Raw genomic sequence first — 15743 nt, forward strand, 5'->3', positions numbered from 1 at the left:
CATAGAACTTCAGGCGCTTATTGGGTAAGAAGTAAAATACTATACTGAAATAGTGGAAATTCAATATTAATAGATTGTAAATTTGCCATCTGTATGTAAATGCATTCGTTTAGATTGAGTGAAATCCCAACTAAAAGACAATCAAAAACCAAGGCGAAAAGCTTAGATGATAGTTTATTAGGAAATTATTTATGTGGTTGTTATGCAAGACTACATAACTTGTACGGAAACTGCACTTTTTGTGGTAAGTAAGATATACAGATATTGAACTGAATTACAATATAGTAATTTAATGATGTTCTGAATTTGAACACAATTAGGTCGTATAGTGTGTGAACTTGAGAGCACTCATCAGAAAAAAGTAATTTGTTTACATTGCAATGAGGAAGTCTTTAAAACTGGTCATAAATACGAAATTTTTTATGAAAATGACCAGAGTTTAGCTGCATATTTCGAAGCGGTTGACAGAAAGGATATGTTATTGAGATTTGTTGCAACATCTAAGAGACAGACTATGATTAGAGATCAAGACACAGATTGGTATACAGAAGCTGTAAATCCTTGGAGCACTGAGGAAGAAAGGTTATATGCATTGAATATGTCACAAATGTATGATGAGCTATTTGAGAAAAGTAAGTCTTATTATTTAACGTAATGCTATATTTCACTAAACCCGCTACATAAATATTATTCAGGAAAAACACTATTAAATGTCGATTTGTACACTGGGGAACTGACTCTAAATGAGGATTACATTAGAAAGGGAATTGAGTATTTTCATGAACATTTGAGTAATTTTGTCAAGGATAGTAGCTTAAATTTACTTGAAAGTAGCGAACTAGTAGGGAAACTCACTAGATTTATTGAGAGATCTGCCATAGAAGATATAAAATATTCTAAAACAACTTCTCTTGTAGATAATGGTAGATTCTATAAAGTTAGTGACAATATTTGGTCTGATTAGGACTACTTAATAAAACTGAAAGTTGCCTTCATGTCCATTGTATTATGTCAAGTAAATTTACCAAGAAACACATAGAGTGTGGCATTCATTAAAAGTTGTATATATTAACTACTTGAAAAAACTTACGAATAACTTAAATATGAGTAGCTTTTTATGGATAATATATATATTGCTAATCTTTTTGCTAAATATAGATCAAGTATGGAATATTAGTGAACAAGAAAATTCTGTATCATTTAATATGAGTTCTAATTCGTTAGAATCAATTGCGAAGTGGCTATTGAGTACTTTTGAGAAGCTAGCCTTCCCAGGAATCCAAAATGAGACAGAATCAGTAACTGAAGTAGTATATGGTCCCTTTTTCTATGAAGTAGACAATGTTTCACTACCTTTGAATATAACTTCCTTAACAGGTGGATCATTTTCTCCAGTAAATCCAAATGATGCAGCTCAATATTACTATGAAAGCTTCGTGACAGAGCCTTTTACTGCAGTTGAAGAAAGACTTCCATCTTCATTTGAATCTCGTAAAGTTATAAGAGGTGGAGTAGGGGCCCCAAATGGCACATATATTTTTTTCCAGGAGGAAATACAGTTACTCTCAAATGACACAAATAGTACATCTATAGATAGTAAAACTGGAGGAAATTCAAGCGCAAATTTGCTAAATGGTAATCCCAATACAGATTTTAATGGAACTTTCACAATCCCCTCAGGCAGCATATCAATTAATGGCACAAATATGCCAGTTGGTACAACAGCTTTTGGTCCAGTAACTTTCCCCAATGGGGCAATATTACCCTTGGGTGCATCGCTTCCTAATGGAACTTTGTTAGCTTCCGGGACTGTATTGTCACCAAGAACAACTTTACCAGGAGGAACTATCTTTCCGGGTGGTGCTACTTTCATAACAGAAAAACATTACAGCCCGACTTTGAAAGCCAACACGAATTGTTACCTAATAGGAGCCAGTACATACGGTTCAAATTGCCAGGTACAACAGATAAAGAAGTCTACTAGTAACTGCTGCTCATCAAATATTTTATGCTATTCACCTGCAGGATTTAGCAACATGACTGCACTTACTATTCCTGCTGGTTCAGTTCTACAACCAGGCTCAAATTTGCCAAGTAATTCTCTGTTATTAGGATCATTAACTATATCAACAAACACATTTTTTGGGAGTGGTGCTATTCTTCCTGACGGGAATATCATAAATCCAAATACTACACTTCCATTTGGCACAACTCTCCCAATAGGAACATTTATTGTAGACTCTATTTACTTAGAAACTGGAGGTGTCTTGATGGGTGGATTGATGTCTTTTGGTTCCTCCCCATTTTCTCTGACATTACCAAGTGGAACTCAACTTGGCATGGCAGTTGTTCTTGGTGGTGGGTCGATAATATCGGGCATTACTTATTTACCTGGTGGTGCTATTTTTCCAAATGGCACAATTCTCCAAGCAGGTACTATTCTTCACCCTTCAAGTTATCCACCTGATGTGATAACAAAAACTTCTTTACTATATAATTACAACCTTGGCATACAGGATAACCTTGAATCTTGGGACATGCCATCAGGCACTGTCTTGCCAGGTGGACTCTCGAATAGAGCTGCTTCAATTATTTTGCCAGGAGGATTTCATCAATATAGTAATCCATTCACTTTTCAGGATTCAATCTATCAATCATCTTTAAATCAACAGACTATGGGTGAGAAATATACAGATAATATATATTTAGAAAGACCTAATTTCAATATAGATGTGGAATCTACTTCAGAATATATATCCGGAATATTCCAAAAGTCGGGGTACTCGAGATTAATCAATTTCCGAATGTTAAATTACCAAATTCCCCCAACTAGTAGCTATACCGATCTACCACAGCAGATGTTACTTATTGATTCAGCAGTATTCCCTCTAGGTGCAAGTACGAATGGGCCTGTTTTGTACCCGAATGGAACTGTCTTGACAAGCCCTATTTCATTTTCAGCAAATACAATTATCCCTTCAGGTACATTTTTCTTTGGATCTTTATTAACTCCTCTGGTTCATTTCAATGGTCCCGTACTTGTGTTAGGAGCTGCAGTACTACCTCCCTCCACAACTCTAAAATCTTCAACTACTTTACCACCTCAGACTATCCTCCCAGGAGGTGCTTTTCTACCTTTGGGTGGGATTATACCTGGTAGTGTTTTGTATCCTTCGGGAACAGTAATTCCACCTGGTACTAATTTACCTTCCAGTTCATTTATAAAGCCTGGTGCAATTTTGACTAATGGATTGCTATTACCAGGTGGTGGATACTTTCCTGGTGGAATTATTATTCCAAATGGTCAAGTACTCCCCCCAATTACAGTTCCTGCTGGAACCATATTTCCCCCTATAACTACTTTGTTAGGATCTATCACACTTAATAAAGGAGGTGCTCTTTTACCTGGAGGAGCCATATTTGGTGGAAATAATACAGTCCCTCCAGACTCGCAATTATTAAGCGGAGCAATTTTGTCCCAAGGTACTGTATTCCCTGGTGGAATAGTTCTACAAGCCACTACTTCAGTATTAGGTGGTCTACAGCTTTCTCCACTTCAAACTTTATCTGAAATAGATATTAATAATAATGAATATCATCCAAGTAACAACCCTACAAGTAACTCATCTAGTTCAAATAATCAAACGGTGGTCAATAGCATATATATTACAGCACAAGTTAATATAACAAATTTTTATTATAATGAACAATCTGAAAATTCTTTTGAATTCTTCAAAAATCTTTTTCTCTCAACTTTGGCTTCTTCAATGGGTGTTGAACTGGATATTATTAATATAATATCACTAGCTCCAGCAGTGAATCCATACAATGTCACTAGTAACAGTTATAAGAATCCTAGCTTATCTCTTTGGAGTGCAGTCAACAACCAATTACAAAGTGGGATTTCTGTAATTTTTGGAATAAAATCATCTACTCAGTATTCATCTGTAGAAGATATTGTTGAAGCTCTGTTAGATGGAGTCATTCAAAACCCATCAAGTTCATTCAACCGTATTTTCTCTTGGGTTGGGTTTATGATTTTAACAGAACGGTCTCCTAACTTTTGGAATAGGCATTTAAGAGGAGCACAAAGACTGAAGACGCAAGGTATTCATAACATATTCCGCAATTCTACTGTGGATGAAACAAGTGAGGTGGCAAGAACGCAAACAACTACAGTCCCCCCATAAACTGCATTAATTCTGAATACTTAGACAATATTCACTATTTTAGTTTATCCTTAATATTACTAATTTTCTTTTTTCTTACTTAGATGTGAATATTCCGAAATATTTAGTCAAATTATGTGTTGAGGTTTCAAGTGATCACTTTCTTGTTTGTTTTACTGACATTTTAGCTGGATAGTAGCAATATTAAAGAATTAGTATCCTATACTGTATAATATTTAACTCTTTCCGGCTGGTAATTTATCGGAATTCAATTGAGACGAGTTCCGTATTTGTAGCTTTTTAAGCCCGGGATTTATAATAAATTCGTTGATACTTTGACATTCAAAGTATAAACATTTTTTTGCAAATAATATAGTGAATAGTGAATTCTCAAATGAAACCAGCTCACAAAGATTTTACTGAGAAGTTTTTAAACTATTTAAATAGTACAGGGTCACCGTACCATACTGTTAATGAAATGGTTGAAGTCCTTGAAAAAAGTGGATTTGTCAGATATAATGGAGATTTAAAAAAAGATGGAAAGTACTACTTGACTTTTAACTATAGTACATTGTTAGCATTTCATATTGGGCCGGATTTTGACTTGAACAATCAAAGGAGCACTGCAGTGATAGCAGGAGCACATACAGATAGTCCTTGCCTACGCATAAGACCTAACTCTATAACTCATAATGAGGGATTTACTCAGCTAAGTGTTTCGACATACGGTGGTGGTTTGTGGCATACATGGTTTGATCGTGGTCTAGGAGTTGCTGGTAAAGTTGTCACAACAAACTGTAGAGAGAAACTCATCAGGATACAAGAACCAATATGTATAATACCAAACTTAGCGATACATTTACAGCTAGGTGACGAGCACAAGTCATTTACTTTTGATAAAGAGTCTCATTTGCAGCCAATTATTTCATGTACAGCTCATGATTCTAGTTTAGAGGACCAGAGTAACTTTAAACAGGTTTGCACTTTACCAAAAGAATTATTAAATAAAATATGCGATCAAACTGAATTACAACCTAATGAAGTACTTTCTTATGATTTATGCTTAATGGATTCAGTTCCAAGTAGATTTGCTGGGATTAATGAGGAGTTTATTGATTCTCCACGTCTAGATAATTTAGGAGGAACATATTCCTGCTTCTATGGATTAATTTTAGCATCTGAAAATAACAAGCATGATATTATTATGGTAGCTTCGTTTGATCATGAAGAAGTTGGAAGTAAATCTTATACTGGAAGCCAATCAGATATACTTAGGCAAATATTAACAGAATTGTTGTCAAAATTAGCTGAAGTTGAGACATTTTCATTCCAACACTTTATGTATAGATCTATGTTTTTAAGTGTAGATATGGCACATGGGGTTCATCCCAACTATCCAGAAAGGCACCAAAGAGATCACAAACCAGTATTTAAGGGAGGAATTGTTCTTAAACATAACTTTAATCAGAGTTACTCAACAGACTGCACAACTGCGTCATATATCAAAGCTATAGCCCAAAAAGCTAATATTCCATTACAAGAGTTTTTAGTAAAAAATAATTCTCCATGTGGTGGCACAATAGGTCCAATAGTTGCTTGTAAATTGGGAGTTAGAACTGCTGATATTGGAGTTCCAATGCTTGCTATGCATTCTATTAGAGAATTTATGGCAGCTGATGATATCTATATCTTGATGGATTTTATAAAGTCATACTTCGAACTATGGGGTGAATTTAAGGGGCAATCTTTGCTTCTTGATGATCTTCACATATAAATTAAGATTATCTTATTTTTTTTTGGTATTTGTATATAATTCAATTTACTTATTTCTAATAACAAATTTAAATAATACAAGTGTCAAGTTACTCAATATCTAGGTGCCACTTCTACTTCTTTAAAATACCTAAATTATTACTTAAAGAATAAATTATTTCTTCAAAGATTGTGTCCTTAAGGGTAGCTATCTACAAGAAAATTTCTAACCCAGATTTCTTTTAGAGAAGCAAAGAAGAAAAAAAGTTAGTTTTTTTTTTAAAGTGATTCATAGGGGAATCTTACACAACTAAGATCAATGCTTTATATGCTCTATAAAAGATTTTCTGGAAGCTAAATATAGTGCATAACTCTTGAAAGATAACATTAAAGTACTTTTAGTTTATAAAGAAAATTTTCTTCGCTCTGTGCACATGCGTATCTAACTGTATTGGGTAAGCCCGCTTTTTATAACATCTCACTTTCTCGGTAGAATTTCAAAACTAAATAACCAAACGATATATGAATTAGGAGTTTATGGAGGAATATCTTAACAAACACTATAGAGAGTATTTTAGAGGAAAAGAATCACGGTTAAAAAGCATCAATAATTGCTATTATCAAGCTGAAGACCAAAGAACAATTAGTCATGAAGAACTCTTTAAAATATATTGGGACAGGTTTCCTAAATATGAAGCACCTTTCCAGGCATTACTAAGTGCAACTAGTAAGGCACCTCCTGGGATAAAAAAGTTTAGGGGTGACTATAAGAAACGATCAATTAAAGCTTTATATTTGGCACAATCTTCAGCCTTTACTGGGAACTACAGCAGAGAATTTAAACTCAAAACTATGAAAAGGAGTTCCATAGAAAGTATAGAGTCTAGAATGCGTAATTTTCAATATTTCCATACAAAACAAGTATGTACCTGCAGAAAATTTAACGGAAATTCTGTAAAATACTCTCATACATTGCAAGTATCAAATGAGTCACAAAATACAAATATATCAAATTGTATTAATTCTTGGGGGAAATCTGCTGAAAATTCTCTTGAATCTGATAATACCACATCTCTCTTCACAAAAATTGTTAGTAAGCCTCTCTCTTATAATCATATAAACTGCGAGGGCCCTAAATGGGGAAAAAGCGAAAACTCCAAAAATCTGACCAATAATCCGAATTTAACAACTATAATGGAATCTCATTGTGAAACTGAGGAGTTGAAAGATAAATTATATTTTGATAAAATTACTGCAAATAAATTGTGTGGAACTTTGAATGATAACTCTGAGTCTGCTTGTTCTTTCGATCATTCTACAAATATATCGGATCTACAGTCACATCTGTCGCCATCTATCCAGGATACATCTATACTTTACAAATCTATTGATTACTCTACAGCAACTATTTTTCCTTTAGAAAGCTCAAATCATTCTATTTTATACTCTGATTTGAATTGTAATTCTGACCAACTTGCTAATAACCTAAAAAAAAAAGTTGAGCAACAAATTCATATGCAACTACCTTTACATGGCAGAATTAATATCTCAAATGAGAACTTCTCCAATTATTTAAATTCTGTGAAAAGAATTCCATTTGTATTTCCTCCTCCAATAAAAAATAAAATATTAAGTAAACAAGTCTTACCTAGTTTGAACTGCGAAATCAGTACTTTAGTTTTTGACAAGCTTCGGGAAGAAACTCAAGATAAAAAAACTATGATAGAGCAATTAAAGCCTGAAATAGCAATAAAGAAGTGTGAAATAAGAAATGATCAGTATGACCAAATATTAGATAATCCAATTCCATTTAAATCTGATCTACTCTCAGCTAGATGGAATCGTAGAATTCGGACAACAATCCCATATTCACAAAATAAGGGTATGGATAAACAAGTATGGTCTTCTATGAACAATCCCTTTGAAAATTTCTTAAATACAGAAAATGAATATACCCGAGTAAACTTAGATATTGAAGGGGTATCAAGAAATCCTATAATTGTAAATAATCCTGAAATATGTGAGGTCCCACCTTCACTGTTGCATTTCAAACAAGAAAGTTCAGATATTCTAGACAATAGTGTCAAACTACGAATAAATGAAAAAAGTAAATATATAGAACCTTTACCTATACAACCAAATACTGATCAATATGATAATAAGCACAAACTTAAATCTCACATAATAACTCCTCTAGATCCTCTTAATCTGCAAGGTTTAATAAAGGAAGATAACCATGAAGAGGTAAAAAATATAGATACTGTGAAGATAATGACAGATCTTGATATTCCTGACAAACGAGATAATAATGAAACTGGGTATAATTATTTTGAAACTCCTGAAGATACGCAGATAGCAGCAGAAAATATATGTTACAAAAAAATATTACCTGTAAAAAATAATATTTCACAAGAATCAAGCAATATTAGGATAACAGTAGATTACTCTAGTGAAGAGTCAACTTTAGGGGCACAAGAAAATTCCCCTAAAATACTAGGTGCTGAACCAAATTTAATTATGGATCCTGGGAATAATTATAATAAAGATATAATATCAAGAAATTGCATGACTAATCTAAGAGGTTTTGGAAAATTTAATTCAGCATTATTAGTATCTAAATACATAGACAGTTTGGACAAATTAGAATGTATCCATTGTATTATTTGTGAAAATAAGATAGGTGGATTTGATATGGAAAGTAATAGTAAGTACCATGGAGATACGTCTGTTTGGAGACTAAGTAGATACTTTATTAAAAAAATTGATGAACGATGGAGAAATAGGAAAAGGATTTACATTTCCCAATTTTTAATATCTCTGATCTTCTTACTTTTCTCATTAATATTGCTACCTTTAATCACTTATTCTAATTTCTATCTTTCGAATAGCTTAATATTTGTTGTATACATTATTACTATTCCTTTATGTGTATTCGGTGGTCTCTTTGGAACTTTTCTTGGTTTTTACTTCTTAGATAACTTGAAGGACTTCAAGGAGTTGGCTTATTCTGTAAAAATTGACTTAATTAATGAAGTCAAGAGGATTAAAAATGAATTGTGTGAAAATGATATTTCAGAAAAAAACTTGGATTGTGAACTCTCATCTATACCTATTGAAGATGTATACTATCCCTCACTGCCCAACGAGATGTTAGACCATCTATTTGAATCACTGTTTAACTATTTTAATGATGAACAGTCTTTATTTGGTGGGAATACGACAAAAATAAGTGATATGACCAGCAAGATTCTACAAATTGAGAAAGATAACATTAACATATTTCTATATACTGGCACATCGATATACTTTTTTAATATAATTATAAACATAACTCTATGGATTCTAGATACAAATCATAACTATTCCTTACTACTTTTTGGTTCTATTTGTTTTATTCTAGTTTCAGTAATTTCTTGGTTGATAATCTTATATAAGTTCCTTTGGAAAGGATCTAAATTTCATATTGGTTTACCACTTTTCTCAGCAGTATTCAGACCTTTGTTGCTATCTCCAAAATCCTGTGCTGAAGCTCTGAAATTGAGGGTTCAATTAATCTTATCTGTGGTTCTCATTTTTACTTGTGGTTCAATTGACCACATTAAACGGAAGAAGGAGACAAAATTCAATATACTAAATATTCCCCTTCAACATATTAAGGGGATACTTGCTATGAATTGTCAGCCACTACAAAAGATTAATCGTTATATTTTAACAAGACTGAGATTAAGATTGAACAAGTTCGATAGCAAGTTCCTGAACAGTAATAACATAGTATTATCTTCAATTTTTACTTCCTCTTTATGGCCATTTACGTATATTTCATTTTCCTCATCTGATATATTAATTACTTCTTTTAACTTTTCAAATTGTAAAACAACCCAAAAGGATTTGTCTAAAGAAAATTACATTTTATCAGTACCTTTGAATGCAATGTCAGTTCAATGTGTAATGGCTTCATCTTCGGCTTCGGAGTTATTGGACTACTTTAACCCAAATGAGTCTAGTATAGATTTCGAAAGTAACTTACTTTACTTTTTAAATAATCCACTATTTACTACATCCCCAAAAGTATATGAAGATAACTTTGCAAGTATAGTGTCTACTGTGAGAAATTTAGCTATTAACTATACTGAAGATGGTTTAACTGGTGACGATTTATTAGAATCCTACTTTGAGGAAGCTAAGAGAGATGAATATGTGTACCTTGTTTACTGTAATTTTCCCGTCGAATATTGTTTTTGGCACCAAGTTCAGAATATATTTTCACCTTGTACATCAGATGAATATGTTACTGTCGCATTTATACTTTACAATATAGAAGACGTTTTGGTATTATACAGACATATTTCTTAAAATTAAAATAAAATATAATCTTAAATTCCCTTAGACTTTATAAATGAGGTATATATACATGTGTGTAGTTGTGTGCTGTTTATAGCACACATATATAGCACTGATAAACTATTAAACTGAATTTTGCTGCAACTGAGTTGCAAACTGTCTAAATGCCAATATTAGACAAAAGACCTTTTTTACAAAAATTAGGATCAAATAATATATTAGGATCTAGGTCTAAGAACAGAGTTACTGAACAGGACCAAAAAAAGAAGTTGAGGAGCTATGAAGTCGTGTGGAGTAATGCTAAACTCATTTGGAGAGTACTTCTATTTTTGGAACTAAAGGATTTAGTTCACATAAGAACTGTAAATCCTATATGTGAAGTGGTTGTTGGTTATATTATTAAGGATTATCTACAAAAAGATAAATTTTTATTTAGAAGTCACTTAAATATTAGTACTATGGAATCATACAATATAATAGATTCTAATTACAAGGATGAATTAAAACTGAATCATATCTTTGATTCAAGCAGATTTTCTTTACTACGGACAAAGTTTATTGAAATTTGGAATATATGCTCAAATATCCAAATAGCTGAAAATCTGAATCAAAATGATAATAGAATTAAAATATTAGTAGAAGCAATATATATACTGGTAGGAGCGTTGGGTATTCATCCTAAATATAATACAATGATAGATATTGATAGTTTTTTTGGAGAAATAAGATTTAATAATCATAATTATAACACACAGGGATTTGCATGGAAACAAATGGCAAAATTATCTGGGTATAATCTTTCAAGTGCTGAGCTTTTGCGTGAAAATGGAAAAGAGGTGGATTATTTTTACTGGCCAGAGAAAGTAGATGATCCCAAGTATTCTTCAGTTGATGTATTTACAACGCAGGTGGTATTGGAGAAGATAGCTCAAATCTCTGAACTTGACGAAAAAGTTTATAAGCAGTTAAGATTTCTAATTAAAAAGCATTTACCTGCTGAGCTTACATTTTACAATAGCTCTGGTGTGGCTATTGAGAAGACTATACTATATACAGATGATCAAAATGAACCTAAAGAATTTGAATCAAAAGAAAGTATGCAAACAAAACTACCTGTCACAAATGTACAACTCTTTTCAGATACTAAGGGAGGCATCAATTTATACAATGACTACTTAATAAATAGTTTTGTAGAGTGGATAATTGTAGTAATTAAAACACAAAATTTGTTGCCACACTTAAAACAAATTGGCACTAGTACTCTTCAAGATGCAAACCTACAGTATGACTCTTTATATTTGAGTAAAAATACTAAAACTAAGATAAATAGTGATAATACAGAGCCTAATATTACTAATAATATAAGTACTGATAAAGATTATAACCTTAATATTAGAAACAGTAAAAATGCATTGGTAGGACCACAAGAAACTTGTATTAGGAGTGAACATGTGAAATTGTGTAATAGCAAATATATGAAAAGAGATAAACAAACTACTTTTGAGACTTCTGAAAACCTACCTTACCCAATGACAGTTGAGAAACTTTGCAAAGCAATAAAAAGCCAAGAAGTATTGCTGAGGGAACTTAAAACTATTCTTAAAATTATGAGGTCTCACACTAAGTTTTACTAATAAAATTAAACCCTACTATTAAACTACTTCACAGTACTCCTCTAGAGTAATATATATTTAAATAACAGCTCACAATGTCATCCTATATTATTTAACAGAGATAAGTAATGTTTTCTATAAATTTGATACTTGTAAGTGCTAGTATTATAATATTGAAATTAAGGAAATTTTAGTCCAGTGGAATTTAAGACATTTTTATTTAAGTAATATTAGATATTTTCGACTACAAATAGTGTGAAATTTGATGTTTATATACTATAAATACCATATTTCATCTTCAGAATCAACTTATTGTAACACCTCTAAGTGGAAATTCAGCTAATTTCGGCAGAGAAATATAGTAACTTGTTTTGAATAAGTTATAGAAAGTTACCTACTTTTACTGTTAATATGTGAATTTAACTTAAGTGGTATATTCAAAATAAATTTGACAATAAATCAGCTTAGTACTACAGCAGAAGATCTATACAGTAGTAGAGTATCGTTCATTTTTAAATGAACTATTATTATGGTCAAACTTAAGAAACAAGTAGAATTAGATCCAAGTTAACATTAGATTACATTATTATTACTTATTCGTAGAATGAAAACCAATATTTACTTCAATTTAAGCAGCAAATCATATTCAAGATTTCATTTTCAATCTTACTGAAGATTTTTTGTTTGAAAATTTTATGTTTCTAGTATCTTAAATTTTATCTTTTCAAATTAAATTATATACACTCAAAATAGGTGCAATTTCAATTATTTAACTCTTTCTTAGTAAATAAATTTGATATACATGTAGTTTTAGTTATGTATATTATTCGATAAGGAACAAAGTGAGATATTTGGGTATATACTAAGTCATGAACATAATACTTTAGGATATGTTATAAAAAATATAATCATTCTAGGTATATTCTTTACTTTAATATTTTATTTTAAAGATTATATGCCTTGAGGCAATTACAAATTTAATATAGTTTTTGCAATTTCATTTCATTTATATAATCCTACTTTATTGACAGAGATGAATATAATATAATAGGTATAAAAGGAAATTAGAAACCAAATATACTATTTAGCCCCTTAGATTATAGGATTGGTTTTTAAATGATCAGTATTTCACTTTAATATATTATTAACTAAATGTTTTGTGAAATCTATGTAAAAAAATCTTGAAAACAGTTAAGGACGTAAATCTAGTTCACGAATCTTTTAATATTGCAAGTTAGAGGTTCTAGTTTGGAAATGACTTATTCCAAGTTAGAGCAATGTATTAGCTCCTATATGTTACTGCGATCTAGTATCTTTGACTTATTCATTAATAATCACAGAATTTTAGTTCGTATATTATATTCTAATGTAGGCAGAGTTATTGATGATGAATTTCAGAGAGTAGTGATATCACTATTAAATCTATAATATCTATATTTAGATTTGGACTTAGACTTAAAAAGTAGTATTTGGGCTAATAATTTAATAGATATATCAATTTCAAAAATAAAATTCAATTTAACTATAAATAGGTCTTTACTGGTTAAATTTCAGCTATTTTAATTTTAGCTAATTGATTCTGGTCTCCGGAATAGCGGAAATGACCTAGTAGAGACGGGTAGTAGTCTTTTAGAAAAGATTCTAATCATCTGAAGAATACGATATTTATATTCACTGCTGAATCTATTTTGCATATAAAACTTAAATGACTGTCTAATAAGCTGCAAATAAAGATAGTTTGGTGCATCATTTGCTATTCTCAGGTGTAGTAAACCACTGGGGGTATGCATATATTCGTGTAATAACTCAAGGTTATTTTCACTAGATAGTCCAGTATATCTTGATCCTAGTAAAAGGAGAACTAAAAGATTATTTTTGATGCTTAAATCTTTCAGTTGATTTATATAATTACCTGGTAGTTCATTCTGTGTATTTGGTTTTGACAATATATTTTGAAATACATTCGAATTCTTATTCAATAAAAACTGCTTTATTATGTTCACTATCTTTTTATGAGAGTTTATCAAAATTTCCCTGTCTCCAATAAATAGATCAGCATATGGATATACTAAAAGTGATGGTATTTCGAAATAAAATAGTAAGGATTGGATTATTTTTTGGTGTTGAATGCAGTATCTGCAGCCAAGTAGTGGGGACTTTTTATATGATCTCACAGAGTTAGATCCTGATTCTGCAGTTTTATATATTGCATCAGTCCACTCTTGATTTATCCACTCATTAGATAGCTTAGTTTCTGAGAAAATATCTAAATTAGGTTTACAATATTTTAAAATGCCACTAATAAAATTCAAATCAATCTCCTCATTCTTATCAACATTATCGTCTAAAGAGTTGGTTAATAGTGACATCATCCTTTCACATCCTTTATTGCATATATTGCATGAGTATTGACAGAAATGGAAAATCTTAAATCTTAGTGGTATTGCATCATTTGCTGGTAGTAAAGTATGGCAGTCTATAGTATGAAATATACTCTCCGTATCTGCTAGTAAATCACTACAGCGGAATCTTGAATTATAATATTCTCGTAACAGTTCATTGTAATCTCTACACTGTGGTATATCGAACTGCTCTGTCATAAAAAATATCGAATTTACTGGAGCCATCATAGACTGACCAAAGAATGTCACATCAATTGATGATAGAGGAATATATTTTCCAAAATCTGCAAGTAGAAAAGACAATATTGGCCGCAAATCTGGTATACAAGTTTCCCTTATATTTGAGAAAAATATGTCTGTAATATCTGGACTCCATCTCAAACTTTGTGAATAGTCCACGAAGATAATATCGTTTGGGTTAATACCTAATCTTCCCCTTCTTAACATTATTGATGAAGGACTTGGGTTGCAGTGTAATACTCCTTTTTTCAGCATCTCTACATAAATGCTCGATATTGCAATGAACTGAGTAAGTGCAAGATTAAATAATACAGTATTTCCCGATATTTCATCTTTAGATCTGCCAACTAAAAGCTCGTTGAGTGCCTTATATATAGGTCCAGCTTTGTATATCAATCTTTCTTCAAAAACCTGTTCATCAATAGCATGAATATCATCAATATCAATTACAGAGCTTCTGTAAAATTCCTGCAGTGAAATACCATCGTAATACTCCATTACAATCCATCCTGTATTTCGCCAATTAGAGTTAATTAGCTTAGGCATATGCTTGAAACCAGAATTATCTAAATATTTCATTATTTCGCCTTCATAGTTATCTGTTATTTCTGCATGAATATTATTATTGATCCTTTCCTTGTACTTCTTATTTGTATTTATGCCTACTTCTTCATCATCATCAAAATACCTTATATTTTGACATACATTTTTTTTCTTCAAAACAACTTTTATAAGGTTTTCTTTATTAGCAAAGTACTTTATGTCTTCCAAATCACTATTGTCACGCATATCACTTAGAAGAACATCTGCAATATATAGAATTGACATATGAAATATTGTCTTAGTATTATACTCTTCATTTTGAATGATTGGATTTAATGGTAAACAGTTCCTGAATGGACTATTTGAAATCTCGCAGGGAGATTCGTTACCTTCTAAAAAGGGATTACTCTTGGGTAAACCTTTTCTATAATTGTCTATTATGAACTTTGCCTCCTCAAAAGCCGGTTTATTTGACTCATTGACATCATGCACATTCGGTACATAAATGTCACACATAGAAATGAAGTACTGAGACACTAGAGACAAAGTAACCGAAATTAACAATACTAGATGCTTCATCTTTTTATATGGTGAATAAAATTGTGGTCTGAAACCGTCAGCGCTACAAGTGCAAATACGGGATAAAACCTAAGATTCTCAGGCGGTTCGAATGAATTACTTAG

General features: G+C 31.5%; 6 protein-coding genes across 6 annotated transcripts, besides 2 other annotated features; 5 read left to right on the forward strand and 1 right to left on the reverse strand.

Annotated features, from left to right (window-relative positions):
* Window positions 1-99: 99 nt before the first annotated feature.
* CMU_010650 (uncharacterized protein) lies at window positions 100-964 on the forward strand (the record flags this gene model as incomplete). Its single annotated transcript, XM_002142430.1, has 3 exons — window positions 100-244; window positions 321-632; window positions 696-964. 3 exons carry the CDS (start codon window positions 100-102, stop codon window positions 962-964), a joined length of 726 nt encoding a protein of 241 aa, XP_002142466.1.
* Window positions 965-973: 9 nt separating this feature from the next.
* Window positions 974-4264, forward strand: CMU_010660 (uncharacterized protein). The gene has a single exon (XM_002142431.1). The coding sequence runs from the start codon at window positions 1104-1106 to the stop codon at window positions 4188-4190; it is 3087 nt and encodes a 1028-aa protein (XP_002142467.1). The 5' UTR covers window positions 974-1103; the 3' UTR covers window positions 4191-4264.
* A 299-nt stretch (window positions 4265-4563) lies between these two features.
* Window positions 4564-5943, forward strand: CMU_010670 (aspartyl aminopeptidase protein, putative; the record flags this gene model as incomplete). The annotated part of the gene is made up of 1 exon (XM_002142432.1): window positions 4564-5943. One exon carries the CDS (start codon window positions 4564-4566, stop codon window positions 5941-5943), a length of 1380 nt encoding a protein of 459 aa, XP_002142468.1.
* Window positions 5944-6458: 515 nt separating this feature from the next.
* On the forward strand, window positions 6459-10274 carry CMU_010680 (uncharacterized protein; the record flags this gene model as incomplete). The annotated part of the gene is made up of 1 exon (XM_002142433.1): window positions 6459-10274. One exon carries the CDS (start codon window positions 6459-6461, stop codon window positions 10272-10274), a length of 3816 nt encoding a protein of 1271 aa, XP_002142469.1.
* Window positions 10271-10301: a sequence feature (AT_rich).
* Window positions 10302-10426: 125 nt separating this feature from the next.
* On the forward strand, window positions 10427-11896 carry CMU_010690 (uncharacterized protein; the record flags this gene model as incomplete). Its single annotated transcript, XM_002142434.1, has 1 exon — window positions 10427-11896. The coding sequence occupies one exon, from the start codon at window positions 10427-10429 to the stop codon at window positions 11894-11896; it is 1470 nt and encodes a 489-aa protein (XP_002142470.1).
* A 1454-nt stretch (window positions 11897-13350) lies between these two features.
* Window positions 13351-13406: a sequence feature (AT_rich).
* Window positions 13407-13440: 34 nt separating this feature from the next.
* On the reverse strand, window positions 13441-15576 carry CMU_010700 (uncharacterized protein; the record flags this gene model as incomplete). The annotated part of the gene is made up of 1 exon (XM_002142435.1): window positions 13441-15576. One exon carries the CDS (start codon window positions 15574-15576, stop codon window positions 13441-13443), a length of 2136 nt encoding a protein of 711 aa, XP_002142471.1.
* Between the last annotated feature and the right edge of the window lie 167 nt (window positions 15577-15743).

The sequence above is a fragment of the Cryptosporidium muris genome, genomic scaffold, assembly GCF_000006515.1.
Source record: "Cryptosporidium muris RN66 scf_1106632373469 genomic scaffold, whole genome shotgun sequence".
NCBI lineage: Eukaryota > Apicomplexa > Conoidasida > Eucoccidiorida > Cryptosporidiidae > Cryptosporidium > Cryptosporidium muris.

Excerpts from the sequence above, each read along its gene's own strand:
- CMU_010660 (XM_002142431.1), top strand. The coding sequence starts at position 1,104 with ATGAGTAGCTTTTTATGGATAATATATATATTGCTAATCTTTTTGCTA.